The 20,440-nt window shown below is 54.2% G+C and overlaps 6 protein-coding genes across 6 annotated transcripts; 3 read left to right on the forward strand and 3 right to left on the reverse strand.

Moving 5' to 3' along the window:
- Positions 1–1,471: 1,471 nt before the first annotated feature.
- On the forward strand, positions 1,472–2,823 carry ISF_05527 (hypothetical protein; the record flags this gene model as incomplete). The annotated part of the gene is made up of 2 exons (XM_018849132.1): positions 1,472–2,006; positions 2,075–2,823. 2 exons carry the CDS (start codon positions 1,472–1,474, stop codon positions 2,821–2,823), a joined length of 1,284 nt encoding a protein of 427 aa, XP_018703703.1.
- A 369-nt stretch (positions 2,824–3,192) lies between these two features.
- On the reverse strand, positions 3,193–4,671 carry ISF_05528 (Methyltransferase-related protein; the record flags this gene model as incomplete). The annotated part of the gene is made up of 1 exon (XM_018849133.1): positions 3,193–4,671. The coding sequence occupies one exon, from the start codon at positions 4,669–4,671 to the stop codon at positions 3,193–3,195; it is 1,479 nt and encodes a 492-aa protein (XP_018703704.1).
- A 4,585-nt stretch (positions 4,672–9,256) lies between these two features.
- Positions 9,257–10,506, forward strand: ISF_05529 (Fungal transcriptional regulatory protein; the record flags this gene model as incomplete). Its single annotated transcript, XM_018849134.1, has 4 exons — positions 9,257–9,297; positions 9,349–9,411; positions 9,463–10,102; positions 10,165–10,506. 4 exons carry the CDS (start codon positions 9,257–9,259, stop codon positions 10,504–10,506), a joined length of 1,086 nt encoding a protein of 361 aa, XP_018703705.1.
- Positions 10,507–10,836: 330 nt separating this feature from the next.
- Positions 10,837–11,816, reverse strand: ISF_05530 (proteasome component PUP2; the record flags this gene model as incomplete). The annotated part of the gene is made up of 3 exons (XM_018849135.1): positions 10,837–11,046; positions 11,094–11,655; positions 11,698–11,816. The coding sequence occupies 3 exons, from the start codon at positions 11,814–11,816 to the stop codon at positions 10,837–10,839; spliced, it is 891 nt and encodes a 296-aa protein (XP_018703706.1).
- A 797-nt stretch (positions 11,817–12,613) lies between these two features.
- On the forward strand, positions 12,614–15,621 carry ISF_05531 (Spc97/Spc98-like protein; the record flags this gene model as incomplete). Its single annotated transcript, XM_018849136.1, has 3 exons — positions 12,614–13,019; positions 13,087–15,068; positions 15,175–15,621. 3 exons carry the CDS (start codon positions 12,614–12,616, stop codon positions 15,619–15,621), a joined length of 2,835 nt encoding a protein of 944 aa, XP_018703707.1.
- A 707-nt stretch (positions 15,622–16,328) lies between these two features.
- On the reverse strand, positions 16,329–19,655 carry ISF_05532 (SNF2-related protein; the record flags this gene model as incomplete). Its single annotated transcript, XM_018849137.1, has 2 exons — positions 16,329–19,141; positions 19,202–19,655. The coding sequence occupies 2 exons, from the start codon at positions 19,653–19,655 to the stop codon at positions 16,329–16,331; spliced, it is 3,267 nt and encodes a 1,088-aa protein (XP_018703708.1).
- Between the last annotated feature and the right edge of the window lie 785 nt (positions 19,656–20,440).

Raw genomic sequence — 20,440 nt, forward strand, 5'->3', positions numbered from 1 at the left:
CAGGGCGGTGGCAAAGCAAGGGAACTCAAAGAGGAAGCAAATATATAGCAGATATCGAAGGCTCAACTCTTCGTAGCATTGGCTTAATCGGGCACGTGCAATCAAGCACAAAGCTCTTCAGTTTCTAACTAGTTTATAGCGGCATCAGCGTGGTGTTTGGCGTGTTTGGCGTATTTGGCTTTAATTGACATCTTATACCAAGTATTTTATCTCATATGTGTATGTGCATATGCATGTATGTGTGTCGTGTATCGTGTATGCATAGCTATGCATTGGCCGGCGCAAACTGCTATTTCGCGACTGGCCTGCCTTATTCGCCCGGCACAGTTCACACAAACGACAGCATGGGTAGTCCATGATCAACATGAGCATAGTTGTGCCACAATAGCACCAGATGCATGTCGCTTGCCACCTTATTGAAGCAAAAGCCACAGGACAATTGCGACTATATTCCCCACTTCGGTGAAGGACTTCATGCAGGCGACGGTTCTAGGGAAGGGACCGCACGACGCTGTGTAACGAGAGAAGATACGGTGATACGCATCAGTCTCTCAATTGGGCGTGAAGGACGTCTCATTGTGCGCTGTTTTTGTTTGCCAACCTTGCATTTGTGACGGTCATGCTTGGCTGTCTCGAGTGAGGCGCTGGACGCCCACCGCCTACCTTGTGTCGTTGTGGCTGCATGCGAAGCCTTGCCTCTTCTGATGCAGTGACGATCAGAAAGTGACATGACTTCGTTGACATGCATCTAGCCACGGTCCTCGGGCTCTTCCCTTGCCGACCTGCTCTAGATTCCAAGTAACCCCTCAATACCGCTCCTGCAAGCATTTCTAGTTGAACGCTAATGGGGCGTGTCTGTCACCCCAGCATCCCGCCACCGCCAGGTCTTGAAGCAACGAGGAATCTTTCAGGCTCTGCCCAGAGCCACGTATCATGAATGAAGATGGTGAATTATGGTCATCTCTTCATGCATTGGCTAAAAGCAAGCCGATACACAGTGACAAAGCTAAGAAGCTAATTTACCCCAAGCTCCCTCCCTTGTGTTTGTGCTTGGCCCACTTCCTCTGGTTACCAGGCTGCGACCACTGACGACTAACTATTTGACTCCGTCCCATAGGCACCTCGCTGGACTTCACTTGCAAGTTACACATCACAAACCCGGGGACGAAATTTTCTGCCAGAACTTCTTCCGCTCTCTTCCCCTGTACCTACTGACACGCCCCGACACCTGCGAAACGTTACTTTCTAGCGCGATTCTGCGTGCCCGCACATCTCAACACCGGTCAACGACCCGCTCGCTCGATAGCTCCTCCGTTTGCCACCATGTAAGCTTGGAAATATGCATTTGAGGTGATGTCCGGGCAGTCGAGGCTAACTGGCCTTTCCACAATCAAGGCGTATCACGCTCAATATATGGGACCGCAAAGCGGGGGACCAGGACACCCTCCTGACGCTCGAAATCTTCCCCGACATGCCCCTCTCTACCCTCCGCGAGTCGATCCAGGCCGAGGCCGGGGTGGCGCCTGCTGCCCAGCAAATCTACCACAACGGCCGAGCTCTGACAGAGGATACCAAGACGATGGAACAGCTGCAAATCAACGATGGTGACATGCTGGCTGTTCACGTGCGAGAGAAGCGGTCGAACCCCAACCCGCAGGCGCAGGCTTCTCGACAGGCGCCGCCTCAACCCCAAGCCCAGGCCAGTGCGGGGACAAATGACCCGGAGATGATTCGTTTGCAGGTCCTCGGTGACCCGAACTTGCGGCAGCAGCTTCAGCGCCAACACCCAGAGCTGGCGGCCGCCGTGGATGACCCTGCTCGGTTTGCGGGCATACTCCGTGACAGCCAGGACCGTGAGCGGAGAGAGCGCCTGGAAAGACAACGACAGATTGAGCAACTGAATGAGGATCCATTTAATGTCGAAAATCAGAGGAGGATTGAGGAGATGATCCGCCAAGAGCGCGTCATGGAGAACTTGCAGAATGCCATGGAACATAATCCGGAAGGTGAGCACCTCCTCGTTTTGGAGTCGATTTTCGTCGACACAGAACTAATCAGCTTCCACCTATTATAGTCTTTGGAAGGGTACACATGCTGTACGTAAATGTCGAGGTCAACGGGCACAAGGTCAAGGCGTTTGTGGACTCTGGCGCGCAGGCGACGATAATGTCGCCCTCGTGCGCCGAGGCCTGCGGCATCATGCGCCTCGTCGACACGCGCTTCGCCGGCGTTGCCCGCGGCGTCGGCACGGCCAACATCATCGGCCGCGTGCACTCGGCCCAGATCAAGATTGGTGCCATGCATCTGCCCTGCAGCTTCACTGTTATGGAAGGCAAGGGAATGGACCTTCTGCTCGGCCTCGACATGCTGAAGCGGTACCAGGCCACCATCGACCTGGCCAAGGACAAGCTGGTCATCCAGGGCGAGGAGATCCCCTTCCTTGGCGAGGCTGAGATCCCCAAGGAAGAGGATGCTAGCCAGAACGAGCCCACCATTCCCGGCCCTGCGGGGACTACCATCGGGCAGAGATCCGGCGCCATCGAGCCTCCTAGTGCAGGCCCCTCTTCTGCGCCCACCGCCGGCGGCGCTGTGCCGTCAACGAGTGTCGCAACGACGGGTGCTGCCCCTGCGCCCATCGCCCCAACACCTACCGCCCCCGAGCCAACCCCGGCGGTCGCCCAGCCAACGGCTTCGGGACCGGCCATCCTGCCGCAACACATCGAGACGCTGATGGGCATGGGCGCCACGCGGGAGCAGGCGGTCCAGGCACTGCAGGCCGCCGAGGGCAACGTGGACGTCGCTGCCGGCATCATCTTCTTCTAGATGCTGAGGGCGGCGAATGGGGGAACGATTTTCTACTCTTCCCAAGATCGCATTTACGCGGGCGCGCTCAGTATTTTTATTGCGCATTGATTGGAATTGGGGCGTTGGGAGTTTCGTTTGGAGGCCAAAAAGAGAAATATATACAGGTAACGGCACGGGCGCCGAGGAGGGCTCGTGCAACGAATAAGTTATGACGTATTGCTTTTGTTAAACCCTCAATAAACACACACAGAAGACAGAATAGGATAAAATAAATAAAAACCGTTCATAATTAGCTATGCTGTATGTGGTAGACTTCTTTTGGGAAGGAAATGAAATGAACCAACGCCGAGCTCTTGTATTGTCGCGGGGGAATAAATCATCCAGCATCTATCGAATTTTGTACACGCAAGGTTTCAGGATCGCCGTTTCATCGATACCTTTATCCCCCTCGTCCGCAATCTTTGGCGCAAACGATGGCTTTTTCCCCCTGCCAGGCTCTGGCGCCTTGGCGGCGCGGCCTTTGGTCGGCGTCGCGCCCTTGATGAAGCGCATCTTGACAAACATCTTGTTGGAGAGGTCGACGGCCTCGGAGCGCTCACCGTTGAGGACGAAGCCCCGCTTCTGAAGCGCGTCGACAAAGGCGGACACGTCAGTGGCCTTGCGGTTGTCCTCGGCGCCGTCCACCTCGACGGCGAGGTCCATAGGATCAGCCGCGTCGGCACCGCCGCCGCCGCCCTTGCCCTTCTTGCCGACCTTCTTGCGGTTGCCGACGCTGTGCTCCACAGGCGCGTGCTTGTTCCGCACGGGGCCGAAGCGGCTCTTGATCTCGGCGACCCAGAGCTCGCCCTTCCAGTGGAGGATGCGGAATGCCTCCTCGATGAAGTCGATCCAGTTGGTGCCCATGAGGGCGAGGCAGAAGATGGCGACGTTGACGGAGCCCTCCTCGAGCGGCAGGTTGGCGATGTCGGCCTTGGTCACGAGCGCGTGGGGGCTCTGCAGGTCGTAGCTCTTGACGTCGATGCGCATCTTGCCCTTGTCCGCCTCGAGGGACTGCGCGAGGGCGGCGTCGCCGCAGCCCAAGTCCGCGATGGTGCAGGTGCCTCCTGTGCGAGGAAGAGGCGAGGTGGCGAGCGATGATGGGTGAGCACCGGGCTTGCCCTTGAATGGTTGGCGGATCTTGCCACGACTGCGTATGTCTTTGAGAAAGCTGTCAACAGGGTTTTCTGGCCACACCTTGACTTGACGACGGAAGCCCTCGTGATATTCGTCGAACATTTCTGGGGAATCCTGGAACAATGAGAAGGACTCCTCCGATGGTTTGGTATATAGTGTCTCATTTAGATGTCGGAAACGAGCAGAAATAAGCTTCTCTCGCATGGCTGCTTGCAGAGGCGTGAGCTTGGGTGGTGCTGGCGGCAGTTGTGTAGGGATGGCAGCCGCCTTTTGCTCCTTAGCATCGACGGCAGCTGGTGAATCGTTATCCACACATTCAGCGACATGATTCTCATGCTTGCTCTTCTTTTTCTTCTTCTGATCTCTTGCATCCTTTGCTTTCTTACTGTCACCTTGCGGCTCCTGCTTCAGCTTAGTCCCCTTCCCCCCTTCATTATCATTCGGCTGTGCATCATCCCCTGTGGCACCGTTCTTCTTTTGACGTTTGGTTGACTTGTCTTTCTTTGGCGCATTGGGGTTCTTTCCCTCCACAACGGACTCGTAGAGCTGTGTGACATTATCTGCATTGACGGCCTCGTCTCGAGGACGGCCGGCTCTCTTGCGCTTCTTGCCAGGCGCAGCCCCGTCGCTGGGGCTCGCCGTTTCAGCTTTGAGGCTGTCGGCAGATATAGACCACCCAGGAACAGCAAACATGGTTGCTGTATCCTCGTAAAATCTGTTGACGATTGTTATTGCAGCTCAGGAACTGTTAAAAAAAGTTTAGAAGAAGTTGCACAGGTTCATTTTTTTTATGGGGTTTTCGGGTCACTTCTTGGACATTGGCCCCACTAGTTGTGGTTTATCAGGAGGCTCGCTCTAAACTTACCTCAGACAGGTAACTACCTATGTACTGTATGTACATAGTGTTGGTTATTTTATACAGCTCGAGATGCTCAACGACAAAAGTGCAAGTTGGTTGGTAAGATTCTCTTAGGGCAAAATTCCGACTGAGGCTTTATTCCTTCTGTCTAGCTTCGAACCTTCGACTTTTTCTGCAAGATTGAAGACCATAGCTAGCACAGAGTGGACTTCATCAGCGTCCAAATCGAGTGGCTCTGCTTTCAACTGCCTCGAAGCTATCTAGAAGGAGAAGACATTGAATGGCAGCCGACCATTTGCTTGCTGGCCGACGAAAGGGATACGATGTGCATTGATTCTTAGAGCCTGAGAGAGTGACACAACACCAGCGCCATGACCGGAAATATGCCTGAAAATGGCAGAGGCTGCGAAGACCTATTGCCAGTTACAGGCGTGGCCTGCTGTTGTACATACATAGGTGGATGGGTCTTTGCCATACGGGAGAATCTGGTACAACCCCACGCGTGCGTCATACAGGCCTTGCACGACAGATGGGCGTACAAGGCATGTAATGTAGCATCTGGCATGCACGGTGCGTCAACTGTGCATTACAACGACACAGTTTAGCCTTGTCGTGGCAACCAAAGATTGGCCGGGCTTGGTTGCTTATAACGAGAGAGTTGGGGCCGAAGGATGTAGGAAAGCACCACGAAATTTGGCAGACATAGTGCAACCTGTACGAATTATATCTGCGCTGGATAGCGACAGATATTCGCAGCTGTACGGAGTATACCGGAACTTACATTGGGACCGCCAAAAGTGGCCAGTAATGCCATGCCGATGCGACCTGGGGTCCAGCTAAGGTGTTCGGCCGCCATTTCGGATCTTATAATTAGATCGGACGAGGCTCTGAGAAAAAGGAACACCTTCGGAATATCTTTAATGACCGACGCCTAGGTTATGCTATGGCAAGATGGTGGCGCCTAAGAACGTAGCAAGCACGTTAAGGGCGAGGCAGTCGAAGGGGGGATTCGGCACATCGGTGATGGGAATCGAAGAAGGATAGGTGCCTTGAGGTAGGGAGGGAGGGTGCTAGTGCGATTTAGGAGAGACGCCAGAGGCTGCTGAGTATCTGATCGTACCCAAAGCTAGTCAAGTGGTTAGATGGGATGAACTTTGATTCTGACGGAAGCGTTTGCTTCTGTGAAGCGTGCTTGTGTTGTGTGATGTGGCGAGGTTGTCTTTTGGCGGATTGGATTACATGCAGGCTGCAGGTACCTTGCTTGCTTTACCAACTCCTAGACTGGGGTTTTAAGCGTTGTTTATAGTGGCGCAACGGTTAGCGCGATGGTGTCGTTGGGCCCCGTTGAAGCCCACTAAAGAACTGGACTTGCGGGCCAGGGTAAAGGTGACGGCGTTGGCTAAAAGAAAGCCTAGAACGCCGTATCGTGAACTGGGGTTCGGTGGGTGTTGCAATTTATTTCGTGTTTGCCATGCACTCGAGACTTGGCGGATAGCCTGCAACGTAGATAAGGTAGAGTGCCCACGAAGTGAGGAAGGTAGACTTAGAGTATGTAGGTATGTACAGTAGGTGCCTGTGGACGTTGAACCGAAATGGTCCCGTCTTCCAAGGCCAAGCTCTGTCCTCTCAAGTTAGGTACCTGCTTGGTACCTGCTTGCAGTACCTGCCTTCCTAAGGCAGGCAGGTACCTTTCGTATGGCGACTTGGGTACCGGGTACAGGTATCCGTACGATTGCAGTACCTCCTCATCCGCCCACCCACCCACCTACCTAAAGTACCTCATTAGGTATTGAGGGGCAGCCTCCCCATCCTACCCATCTCCCCTCGGCCCTCCTGGGACTACCAGAGCCCATCCATCTCGCAGCACTCAAGCCACCACTTCAACTTCTTCACCACTGCTACACTTGCCATTGGCACGCCTTCTCGCCGTTTCCATATTCGTCACTGCAACTCACGCATCTAACGCCGCTCACGAGACTCGAATACCCTCTTGCCGCTCATTCTCCTCCTACTACCTACTTCAACGCTCTGCGAGCTGCCTTGGAAGCTCTGCCCCCACTGACACTTGCAACCACCCGATTGCTTTCTCTGCTCGCTCTTGTGTTTTTCGCAGTAGGCCAATCTCCCAACACCAGATTGCCCTTTAGGAATTCTACTTCCTCCTGGCTCCTCCTGAAATAGGGGCTTTCTCATGAAGCTTTCAGCCTTTCCCTAACCGTCAAGTCCAACCTGGCATCCCATCCCGGAGCAAGCTTTGCATCACCAGGTAGGCTCCGCCATCAGACCTGCCTTCTGCATCCTCCCGGGCCGATGCAACCTATCTTCTCGTATCTACTTACATGTGTCCTCTAGTTACACCGTTACCGTTTCACATCCTGCTGTGCTGCTTCAAGAGCAACCGGACAGTAGGACAACGCCGCCTTTTCCTCATGCACCTATCTGTCTTTGGCTTGCTCACAACCATCCCCAACCACTCCCTAACACAAATTTCGGCACAAATTTCGGATTTCAGCGCATTTTCCCCCTCTTTCATCTCGACTATATCTACTCGGGATTGCCCTTTCCCGTCTACTCTTTCGTTTCCACCCCATCTCTTCGCCATACTGTGTCGACATTCCAAAATGCCCCTTGTCAAGTGATGCAAGACTTTATTAACCACGGACGCTGCACCATCTGAGATCACGCCACCTGAACCCAACCTTACGCAGCTGCTGCCTTAACAATCGCCACAGCGTGGAGATGGAAACCACCTCGGACCTCACGGCCCCCCACGGCTTGTCCGAAGCCTCGGGCAGACAGGACAATGACCAAAATGAGCCTCACAAGAAGCCGATCGTTAGAAAGAGAACCAAGACAGGCTGTATAAGTATATACTTCTCTCTGATACACGAAAGTATTGCTGGCGGACGCTAACGTGCCTCGCAGCGTGTCGCAAGAGACGCATAAAATGTGACGAGGGCCGACCAACTTGTGCCAATTGCACAAGATCCAAACGTGTCTGTGAAGGATATCACCCTAGAGTGGTTTTCAAGGAGCCCCTTAGCGCTGCTCAAGGACCGTTCCAACCCCCAGGCTTTGCTGGAAACAATGCAGGTGACATGGGGAATATGCATGCCCAGTTTGCTCGAGCTGGCATGCGGCCCACGCTGACTCCCATTGCCCCTCGGCCGCTTCTTCGAGGGCGTTTGGGCCGACATGGGCCTATGGGCATGGCTGAAGACGTCTTCTTTACTCGGCAACCAGGTATGCCAGCAGCGCAGCCGCAGAACTTTGACTTCAACATCAGGAATGAGGCCGGACTACCGGAGCAAGCACCAATTCTCCCAAACCCTCTCATGGCGCCTCGACATGAGCACGGAATGTCGGCTATCGCCAGTTCTTCGAAATCGACACAGGGAACAAACTGGCAGGATGGGCCTAGTGCGTCTCATGGCAGGCGTACCCAGCCAATATCAGGAGTGGACCACCACCAGGTCTCACCTTATGACGACGAGGACGACGATGCCATGTCGATATCCGATGACGACGCGATACTGGCTGGAAGCTCCCATGGTGCGCACAGCGTCTCCAGAGTATGGACTGGGACCCGAATGGATGCCCGGAGTTTCGACTATTTTGCTAATAGCGGAGCTCTCTTTTCTTATATGGATTCGCCAGCAAATTCAGAGCTACGGAATCGGGGCGAAATAACAGTATTCGCCCATTTCCTCAACGTCACCAGCCCAACTATTTCCATGTATGAGCGCATGGCCGCCTCCGATCAGATGGAGAAGCAGGACTTTTCCCAATCAAAGGGGCACAATCTTTGGAGCTGTAAGTTCTTGATCGTATCGGTGCAAAGCAATAGCGCTGACCTTCGAAATTGCAGACACGCTACCAGTGATCGCATTTCACCATCCGGGATTGCTTCATGCCATGCTTGCCTTGGCCAGCTTTCAACTTGCAAAAATAAAGGGCCAGACCCACGTCGCCGCCATAAGACATTACTCGAGGGCAATCAGACGTGTTGCAAGAAATGTCAACTCTCTTTCCCGCAGAACACATATAGCTACAATTGCAGCTACCTTGCTATTGGGCTACTTCGAAGTTTGGATGGCTGATCACAAGAATTGGTGTAAGCACCTCAATGGTGCCAGCATCTTGCTCCGAGAGATCCCGTTGCAGACGCAAGCGCGCCGCTGCTTGCCGAGGCGACGACAACTAGAGCAGCAACGTTCCCTGATAGACCCGACATTTGTACCGAAGGAGCTAGAAAAGCTTGACTATGGGTTGCTTCGGACCATTTCTGGATGTCCGGTACATGCCTGCGATTACGGGCTGGTGGAAGATGAGGCAGAGACGGTGGATTTGCTCAATGTAACAAAGCAAGACATCCAGAAGTTTGAAACTCTCTCCGACTTGTTCTGGTGGTTCTGCAAAATGGACGTTTACCAGAGTGTGCTCGGTGGCACCAAACTTTTGTGAGTTACTTTGACGAGAAAATGACAAATATTCCGCTAATAATGATGCAGCATGGACTATCAAGACTGGACGCAAATCCCCCCGAGAGCGCCAATAGCACGATTCGGACAGATGTACGTCATCACTGCTCATAGAAATCCTGAGGATGCTAACAGTTTCTTTAGCTTTGGAACGTATGACCATTTGATCTTGCTACTTGGTCGTGCCGCGAATTTTGCCGCCAAGGATTTGGCAAGAAAGCGCAAAGCGTTCAAAGCTCCGCCCGGCCCTCCCTCCGGAAATACACCGCCCCAATTCCCGGGAATCATCCCCGTTCAGGGGGGTTTTCAAACGCCCATGGGGTTTAGTCCGCCGCGCCATGTCTCCCCTCAGAGCGAACAAACGGACGAGTCAGATCCTCGCTCCACGCTTGATGTGGCCCTTGAGGAGTGGGAGAGCATCCAGAAAGCTTTTGATGCTCTAAGGGATAGCTTTGGGCCAGATTTTCGGCCACTAAGTACGGAATTTTCGGATAAACGGGAGTCCCCGTTCGGACTTGCTGTCCAGTACCGTACTTATGCCATCTCCGGTGTATGGATGAACTTCTACATGGGTTTGATTCATCTGCATAGGGCCCACCCGAATATGCCACCGGCGGCTATGCAGGCAGCAGGAATGGCTGCCAGGGAGACGGAAACATACGCGAATCAAATCGGGCGTATTGCTTCTGGACTTTGGGCAGATAGCCCCAGGTCGACTCCGGATCCCCTTCTTGTGGCGGCACTGATTGAGTGCTCCTTCTGCTTATTCGTGGCTGGCGTACAGGTAAGACTAGTGTGACGATGACTTCCTCAAGAGGTGAGAGTACGGTGGTTAATGCGACTTAGTATCATGTGGACAACCAGCGACATTGGCTCATTCAGAGAATGTCTGATGTTGCTGAATATACGGGCTGGCAATCAGCAAAGCAGATTGCTACCGGCTGCGAAGCTGTGTGGAAGAAGGCAGCCCAAATGGGCCGTGGCCCCCCATATGTCAGCAGAACTCGGACTGTTGAAGACCATGCACAGTCAGTATGGCGCACTGCCAGACGCTTGGATGAGGTCTTCGAGCAAGAAGGCGACAGGCGCATTGTGCTGGCGAGAGCGGACAGGGCGCAATTTGCCCTTGGGCTGCTTGCTGCAGAGGAGGATTTGGCTCGTCTCGAGCTACGTGACGATCGCACGTAGCGGCAAGAAGAGTTGCTTGTTTTTTGTTTGTTCTTTTTTGGTTTTGGGAATCGAAAGAAACACGATACAAAGCTGGGGGCACATCTTACAATCATAGCTGATCCCGAGCAGGAAGGCGCTGCAGCTTCAAGCAAGATGCCCATGAGTATCAACATATTCTTGTCTTTATCACAGACTTATTTATGGATGGGAGATTTATCGGCAGCTATATCGAAGTGCGCTGGTTGATGTAGATTAATACAAGCGACTGATGAGCATATTTGGGTTTCATGTTGTACGAGCAAGTATTGTTGATATGCTTTAATTCTATAAAATACAGCGCAGTTTCATTTAGTTTGCTGGTAGTCGCTCAACGACGGCGGCCATTTCCTCGTCTGTGTATATTCTGAAACCCTTTTCCTTGGTGACGCTGGCAAGCTGGACGTTTTTGGAATCGAGTTTCTCCTCCATGACTTGCTTGAGAGTTTTCAAGACGAGAGTCTCGGCATCGACAATAGTCAGGGACTGAGAGGGGGAAGGGGACAGAAAATCAGCGTCAACCTTCAAGCATGGGTCAAGAATGCACAGTAGTAAGTAGGAGGACATACCTTGTGGTATTCGTTTTGAAGTTCGGCTTGGGCGCCCTCGGAGCCCGAGCCAATGGCCTTGGCATCATATCGGTAAAACGTGCCGCTGGGCTCGGCGTGGAACAGCTGGGGCCCGTTCTCGTCGTGGCCGGCGATGAGCAGAGCGACGCCAAAGGGCCTGCTCATGATGGTCTCCTCGCCGTCGGCGCCCTCGCCGAAGCGGAGGGCGAGGTCGCAGATGGCCTGGGTGGTGCTCTCGACGCCGAGGGCCTCGTTGTAGTTGAAGTGGTGGTTCTGGCACTCGACGCGGGCGTGCTCGATCATGGAGCGGGCGTCGGCCTGGAGGCCGGACATGGCGCAGCCGATGTGGCGGTCGATCTCGACGATCTTCTCGACCGACGAGGTCTCGAGGAGGGTGGAGGTGACGCGCTTCTCGACGCCGAGGATGACGCCCTCGGAGGTGGCGACGCCAATGGCCGTGGAGCCGAGCTTGATGGCCTCGAGGGAGTACTCGACCTGGAACAGGCGGCCCTCTGGAGAGAAGGTGTTGATGCCGCGGTCTGTGAGGGAACGAGGAGGAGTTCTTGTTAGCTAGATGATGGAGAAGAGGGAGAAGAGGGGGCACGTTTGCCGGGAGGGTTGATCTGCGCCCGTTTCCGGCCGAGCGTTTGCGTGGTTGCGCAGGAAAGGTGAGGGGAGGGAGAGGGAGGGCAGCTTGCCGTATTCTGATCTTGACATGAACATGTTGGGCGGTGGTTGGGGCTATCGCCACGAGATGTAGAAGAGTATTTTGTATCGGTCGAAAAGAAACGGCGTGCAGTTCGGCGATCGCTTGAAGTCGCAGATGGAGCTATCGGGGAAGAGAATTCGCGGGTTGGAAGTGTTGTGGTCGTGGGAAACGGGCCAGGCTGAAGCTCTGTGACCGCGGCGACAGGTCGAAGTGGTGAGCTAGGCAATTGAGCCTACGCAGCCTCTGGTGCTTGGTCCACTTCTGGCTAGTGCCGACGCTGCTATAGTAAGTTTGCGCAGCGAGTAACGACGCGATGGCGAAGAGGTCGTTTTATCGCCGTGTTGTTCAAAATGTGGGGCTGGATGAATAAACACCTAAAGCATGGGAATTTTATTTATTTAAATATATCTGCGAAATATGGCGAAATCAGTTCGATGGCTGGTAATGGTCGCTTCTTACCTATACCTGTACAATTTGCAAGAGCACAAAAGCAGCACCGGCTAGCTCCCACAGTCCGGGGCCTTGGTTAATCCGCACAATCGTTTTTAGACCAAGAGCTTTGGGGGTGGGGCAGCCACTGTAGCTGTAGCAGACCAACCCCCACTAACAAACGCCTAGGCGCGTCTCGCACTTGGTGGGACGTGATGCTCATACTACCAGAACCTACATACCTATACATCACAACTGCTCGCCCCAGCTTTTTCTTGTTTTCCATTTTTAGATACCCCACGCGCGTTCATGAGCATCGCAAACCGTCCCTGCGGCGCCTAGTACGCAGCCTGCCAATTACCATCCCACGGCCGACGGTACAATGTCTGGCGCACCGCGATCGTCCACCAGTCGCGCAAACGGCTACGGCGACGAGCGGCTGCGCATGACCAGCAGTAACGTCGGCGGATACGGCAGCAGCAAGCACGAGCGACAGGAGGGCCGGAATGCCCCCACGCCGTCGGGTGGCTTCCAAGCGAGTCTGGGGCATAAGCGCTCCGCCTCGGGAAACCCGCGCCCCATTAGCATGGCCGAGGAGAGGCGCTACGAGGAGCGCAAGGTTACGGAGCGCACGTACGAGGCACAGATCGAGCGCATAGTACCGCGCACGGCCAGCCCCGAGAAGATCCAGCGCCGCAGCGCGCCGGGTGAGCGCAGGCCTGCGGATGTTCCTAGGCAGAAGCCCGCAGAGTACCGGCCGCGAGACTCGAGATCTGAGGTAGCTCAAGGTATGCTTGCACCTCCACCAAGAAGGTAAGGAGCGCGGAATATAGACTGACGCCGACATTTATATAGCACCATGGAACCCCGAGGTCACGTTGCGCCCTCACACGACAGCACCCCTCGCCTCGCGAGTGTCAATCCCGCCGCTCGCTTCCACCGTACCCAACGCTCCACAACCCGTACCCTTGGCCGAACTGTCCCTCGACGTTCAAGAGGCAGTTATTGTTGAAGATCTGCTGTTTGCCTTCATGGGCTATGAAGGACAGTACATTCGATTCGCCAAGGGCTACGATCCAACAGAGGAACGAGATCGGCTATCTGGTCCTGGATTTCGCATGCTGCCCGGCCTCGATCCGAGCCTGCACGACCTCGCGACTTCGATGCTGAAAATGGCCACTTACTATTCCGCTCTTGAAGCATTTGTTGACGTCCAGAGCCGGGAGGAATTCGGCGCTGTCAACCACGCGCTCTGCGCTGCCGTCCGCAAATATTTGCACGATTACATCGTCATGATTGCTGAACTAGAAACACAGTTCCTCACCAGCGACACGTTTACAGTACATGTACTCAACATTCACACCCTTCCAACCAGCCATTTGATGCTTCAACTCTATACACTCGCCCAAAAGCTGCTACAGAAGAACGGTTTGCTTGACGACAGTGATGATGAAGACGATGACGACAGCGTTGAGGATTACGACAAGGTCATAGAGCGACTTACGGAGGGCGGGGATCTGATGCCTGGAAACATGTCGGCTAAGAAGCTTTGCAAAGGCGGTGTCGTGCTGGGCTTGGTGACGCAGCGTTTAGAGTCAATGGCCGGAGATCCCGCCGCCCGGACGCTCCTCACATCGTTGTTGCGCGACGCCAGCAAGCCGTACATGAGCATGCTCAATGAGTGGCTGCATCACGGTGCCATCCGCGACCCGCACTCCGAGTTTCTTATCAAGGAGCAGAAGAGCATAAAACGCGAGCGACTGGAGCAAGATTACACGGACGAGTACTGGGAGCGACGATACACGATTCGCGATAAGGACGTGCCGCCTCAGCTTGAAGGTGTCAAGGAAAAGGTCTTGCTAGCAGGCAAGTACCTCAACGTCGTTCGCGAGTGCGGCGGCGTAGACGTCAGCAAGGTTGTACCTGATGTGCCGACCACGTTTGATGACAGCCGATTCCTGGAAAACGTCAACAACGCGTACGCACACGCAAACCAGTCGCTCATGCAGCTCCTCCTAACAACACACGCTCTACCCGCACGCCTGCGCTCGCTCAAGCACTACTTCTTCCTCAACCCATCAGACTACTTTTCCCACTTTATGGAGCTCGGCAACCCGGAGCTGCGCAAGCCGGTCAAGTCGGTCAACGCCGGTAAGCTGCAGTACCTGCTGGACCTCATCCTGCGGCAGCCGGGCAGCGTCGTGTCGCTCGACCCCTTCAAGGAGGATGTCAAGGTGGAGATGAACGAGGTGACGCTCATCAAGTCGCTGCAGCGTGTCGTCAACATCACGGGCATTGAGCAGGGCGAGGCGCTACAGCCGCTGTCAAGCCACCAGCCGGTCGAGGTGGACAAGAACGCGACGGGCTACACGTCGCTGCAGTTTGACTACGCCGTGCCCTTCCCCGTGTCGCTCGTCGTCAGCCGCAAGACGGTCTGGCGCTATCAGGCGCTCTTCCGCTACCTCTTCTCCCTCCGCTACCTCGAGTCCCAGCTGTCGTCGGCCTGGCACGTCCACACGCGCGGTGTCAGCTGGGCCCACCGCAGCTCCAGCCGCGAGCTCGAGCGCTGGAAGCGTCGCGTGTGGACGCTTCGCGCGCGCATGCTCACCTGGGTCCAGCAGCTGCTGTACTTTTGCACCGCAGAGGTCATCGAACCCAACTGGTCCAAGTTTATGTCGCGGCTTGACGAGCGCGCTGACAACGGCGGCGCCAGCAGCGAAGAGGCGCCGTCGGGCTCCTCCTCCAGCAGGACCGTCGACGAGCTCATGCAGGACCACGTCGACTTTCTAGACACGTGCCTCAAGGAATGCATGCTAACGAATAGCAAACTACTCAAGGTAAGGATGCTGCTCTCTACCCCTACTCTCCCCCCGCGCCATGTGCAGAAGAAAAAAGAGGCGAAGAAAACGGCACACAGAAACTAACTCGGCCCGGCGTCCGTAGATCCACGCCAAGCTGATGCTCACGTGCACCATGTTCGCCAACTACACAAAGTTCCTCTCGCAGGAACTCGACAAGATCGATCCGGACCTCGCCGTCGGCAGCCCTAAGCCGCGCGGCATGACCAACGCGCAGTGGCGGCGCTTCCAAGCGGACCGCGCCGCCGCCTCGAACCGCAGCAGCAACAAGGACGGCGGGTCCGCGGCGGCAGACGTCTCCGTCCTCTCCGCGGACGACGCCGAGGCGCGCTTCCGCAACCTCAACGACCTGATCCGCAGGTGGGAGTTCAACTTTGGCCGCCACCTGCAGATCCTGCTCGACGCGCTCAACCACTACGCGGCGACCGAGACGGTGGTGCTGCTCAGCCTCTGCGCCCGCTTGAGTACCGTCAACCAGGGCACCGAGTTCACGGGGCTCAAGGCCGACGAGGACTCCATGTCAGCGATATGATCCGGGCTGCTGGGAAGAGGGAGGGGGGGTTCATCTGATCGCATTTTCTGATGGCGTTTTAATTGTTTTGATTGCCTACGGGTTCAAATACTGAACTTCTTTCGTGGCCTTCGCTAGTTAATGGAAATGAAATGACGAAATGAGCACATGCAAAAAGACTATCAAGGCCGCGCGGCATCTTTATTCCAGACGGGAGATAATGTTGCATTAAATATCGAAAGCTAGAAAAGGTCGTAAAGCTAAGCAAGATATTGCCACCATCTGTCCAACGCCATACCAAGACCCCTTTTGTCGTGAATAGGAAGAAAGAAAAACCCAAAAGAACAACAGATAAAAATATTCTCCTTGCAGAGATGCGTGGGCATGTATATGAAGATTTAATAGCAACAGGCAGCAAAAATGAGCCGAGAAAGGGAGGTGGAAAGAACCGTAACGTGTTTATCGTGGGAGTTGGGTATAGAAGTCGTCTTGTCTTGTCATCTTGTGAGTTGAATGCGTCTTGAATAACGAAGAAGCCAGTAAAAGGAATATGAAGGAAAAGGGGAAAACAAAAAGAGGTAAACAGTGCAAATAACCAATTGGATCCCGAATTGAATTCTCCAGGCTGCCAGCATGCAGATGGTCGTAAATCTTGAGCTAAAAGAGCTCATCAATGGGTGGGAAAGGGCGTAGATGGAAAAGTATAGCAATGTGTCGTCAGAAATGAGTTACTTGAAAAGGCTGCGAATGTCCATGAGCTTCTGCCTAGCCGATTCAGCCTTGTCAAGAGACCGGTTTTGGCTGTCCATGCTGAGGTTAGCAAGCTTGGTCTTTTTATCCTGTAGCTCAACCATTTTCTCTTCGAAGCTGTTGCGCATGATGTAGCGAACCGTCTTGACTGGTCGCTTTTGACCCAGACGGTGGACGCGATCGATAGCTTGCGCTTCGGCCGCCGGGTTGAACTGTGGTTCCATAACGTATACGCTGTTGCCAGAAGTCAAGTTGAGACCAAGACCACCGGCCATAATTGATACGAGAATGACGTGGATATTGTCATCCTCGCGGAACTTGTCCATGGCTGCTGTGCGAGCCACGCGGGACATGGATCCGTCGAGCCGAGTGAAGGAGATGCCAGCAGCCTTCAACGCAAGTTCAATCAAATCCAGATGCGATGTCCAGCCAGAAAACACCACGGACTTGTAAGGTGGCTCTGAGGGGTTGGCCCTGGTGGCCGCCTCCGACTTCAGAAGATCTTCGAGAAGGGCCTTTGTCTTTGTATGTGGACCGTCGTAGCCGTCAGTCTGCTTAGGGCCACGGCTTGCTTTGTGGCTAGGACCATCATGCTCAGCTTCGACGTCTTCTCGTCGCAGCTCGACAAAGTCAAAGCGAATATGACTATTGCATACGGGGCAAGGACCAGCAGTATAACCAAGGGGAACGCTAGATTTGACGCGCTCCTTGAAGCTGCGACTGCAAGCGCGACAAATGACGTGAAAACATGGTGTCATGTAACCAAGGATATCTCCCTGTGACTCATTTTCCATAGAGTCATCATTAGCTGCAAGCTTCTTGCTACACTCAATGCAAGCATCGTTATTCGTATCTTGCATGAGAGTAAACATTTCGTGCGCCTTTTGATGGGAAAGAGCCGGCCCATCCTCATCTTCATCATCAATTGTGATGGCCATCTCAGCAGACATGCCGGCAAGAGCAGTTATATCTGATTCATTCAAAAGGTCTTTGCCGTGAGCACAAAGCAGTCGCAGTCTCAGAATGGCTTTGAGGATGTGGATATAGGTGTTGCCGCCGAGTCCCTTATCACGCGTACCGGCAAGCACTCTCACGCGATCTTGGGCGTTTCGTGCAAACATTTCGTAAACGGTGCGTTCTTCTGGCGAGAAGTCAAGCTTGACGACAAGATCTTGGCGAGGAGGCAAATCGATCTTATCCTTGAGTCTCCTGAGGGTGATCGTATCGACGAGTATACGCAGCTTTGGGACAATCTCAGGATCGCAGACCTTGAAAGGCTCCACAATAAAACGATGGAATTTGCTCCTTTCATGGAATGGATGAAGGCGCAAAAAGGCAAGCAGGGCGGCAAGATCGTCCAGCCGGTTTTGCACAGGCGTACCAGTGACAGCCCACTTTCTTTCCGACTGCAGGCGACAAATGGCTTTGAACTGAACTGTGCTTTGCTCGCGAATCATATGGGCTTCATCGAGAACGATTCGAAACCAGCCGATTTCTTCCAACGGATACTGGCCCTGCTTTCCTCTCTTCCGAGAGCTCAACTCGTTCGAGACTGAGCCATAAGTAGTGATGACAACGTCAAAGGAAGCAAGCCTTGCTGCATCTCTGATGCGGCTTGGGCCGTGATAGATGTGAACGTTCAAAGCCCCTGGCTTAATGTGCTGCTTCACTTGCTCTTCCCAATTGGTGACTGTGCTTAGAGGACACACGATCAAGGTAGCTCTTGAGTTTCTAGTCACGGTTGTCAACCCAAGTAACGGTTGGTTAACGCCTAATAGATCACTTCGGGTAACAGTTTTGGGATCCACGGGAGCAGGCTGAACTGGCGGTTTCGTCTCCCAGTGCTGAGCATCCTCTGTGGTAGTTGCCAAGAGCGACAGAATACTGAGAGTTTTGCCGAGTCCCATCATGTCGGCTAGGATGCCGCCTTTGGTTTCTGGTGGGGGCAACTTTTGCTGATGGCCCGTGATGACGTTGAAATAGAGCTTCTGGCCGTTGGGTCCGAGCTTCGTCTGCCAGAAAGACACCAGACCCCGCCTATTTTCACCTTCAGTGTCGGAGGCCTCGCGCGTCATCATGAAGTAAAGGCCCTGCCTCTGATGCCTCAGCAGCGGCGTGGTAATAATGTCGCTCGGGTCCATAATAGGTAAGTCTTCGCTCTTTGTCATTGAGTCGAAAACACCCAGCACTTCGGATCGTACTTCCTCGACAGTACGCATCGACAGGGTACTGGGGAGCGCTTGTGCATTGGCGCCGGACGAAGAATATGTTCGGGGAGCGGGTGGTCTATACTCGCTCACATGAGGATTCGAGACACGAATTCCTTTTTGGACCATGTGAGGTGCCACGAGCTGCTGGTTACTTCTCTTGAGGTGAACTCCGATGTTCTTTGCATATTTCAGCGGACCGTAGAGAACAATCTCAAAACTATATGCCCGTGATGTTGGAGCACCCGATTCCTCACCAGGCTTGCGAGGTTGGGATGGAATGCGACATTCAGTTCGGAGCCGCAGGTTGCTATCCAGTAGTGGACTCAGAGCACCAGCAGTTACCGGAACGACGTGACCGATGATTTCACGGGTGAAGTCGGAAGCTGGGATCTTGAGAGTCTGATCGCCTGCAGCTCGTTTGAGGTTAATCTTGATTGGCGGGATATAGCCGGCGCCGAAGAGACTTTGCGTTCCAGGCTTCGGTGACGGAACTCGAGTACAGTTTAGGTACGACTTAATCATGCCGTAGCAAACTTCTTCGTCCTTGGGATCACTAATTTCCTGTACTTCGTCATCGGTGCCTTGGTGATAGTGTTAGTAAGAAACAAGGGCGCAGAGGCGCAAGAGGGGGAGAAGCTCACCAGCTGTCAGGTCGACCATCATGGCCTGAGTGGCGACAATGCCATTGGACTGCTGCTGCTGGTCTCGGACATAGTCTCCGAGGCCGCCTCCACCAGCTCTAGTAGGTATGGAGGTGGGAGTTCCATCAATACCAACTTCGTCAACCTTTCTTCGCTTAGCTTGCGGGATAGCGGACCGCGCCTGGACATTGTTGACGCGTTCAATCCACGAGCCAGCGCCGGATACAGGCGTTATGCTACCAGGCGTTGAAGGGCCGCTGGGAATATCCGACGCACTGTCCGCGGGCGTAGCAAAGTGGAAGAGTGTATTACTAGCGCTGGATTCGGAATCAGCTCGATCCCGCAGTGCTGAAGGGACAGGTGACGCAGGATTTGAAGACGGTGTGCCGAGGCGACTATTATTAGGCTGACGACGACCGGGCTGCAGCAAAGCGGCCGGATTCCAGGACTGCATGATGCCTGGGCCGGGATATGGCCTGTTGAGTGTTCAGTGAGAGATCTTGCAAGAGATGAAGCTTGAGGGTGGCCGTGGCGGCTCTGGCGAGGAGGAAGGCGAGGTGTGACACAGCGTTTGTAGCCGTACCTAGTGAGAGTGAGAGCTGAGATTCACGCAAACGAGTCGCAGCAAGGCGAGTCGAATAGAAGAATTACAGCGCCTTGGAGGCGAATAGCTCAGATCTCATCGCAAAATCAAAACTGAGCGACCAAGAAAGGCTGATTGGAACGCCAAACGCGCACGGCGGTTGCCGCTACAGGGTGGCGTACTGTAAGGTATTGGCAAGAAGAACCAGTATAGTGGCCAGGCAGGGGGCGTGGAGGGAGAAGGTACAGGTTGCAGGCGCGGGCGATGGGGTATGCAGAAGAAGAGGAAGAACTGAAGATGGAACCAAAAATGCGAACAGGCCTGGGAAAGGCACGAGGGAGGGCGTGCTGAACAGAAAAAGAAGAGACGAATTAAGAAGAGGATGTCGAGATGGGCGAAACAAGTCACATTGGCATGATAAGTCAGCAGAGCAGGTGCGTGCAGTTGAGATGGAGTCGAGAAACCCGGTACCGAAGTACCTTTTAACGTTTACAGAACGTAGAGTTCGCTGAAAGATGTGCTTCTTTGGGCGGATAGGGCGCTGTAGGCTGTAGGTTGGATGCTGAAGGCCAGTGACGGCGGGTGGCCACTAGCCAGGCAGCAGTGGCGCCTTGTGCACCGCTTGTGCACTGCCTGGAGACAGCGCTGGCAGGGAG

This window comes from Cordyceps fumosorosea, assembly GCF_001636725.1.
Source record: "Cordyceps fumosorosea ARSEF 2679 chromosome Unknown scaffold_13, whole genome shotgun sequence".
Taxonomy (NCBI): domain Eukaryota; kingdom Fungi; phylum Ascomycota; class Sordariomycetes; order Hypocreales; family Cordycipitaceae; genus Cordyceps; species Cordyceps fumosorosea.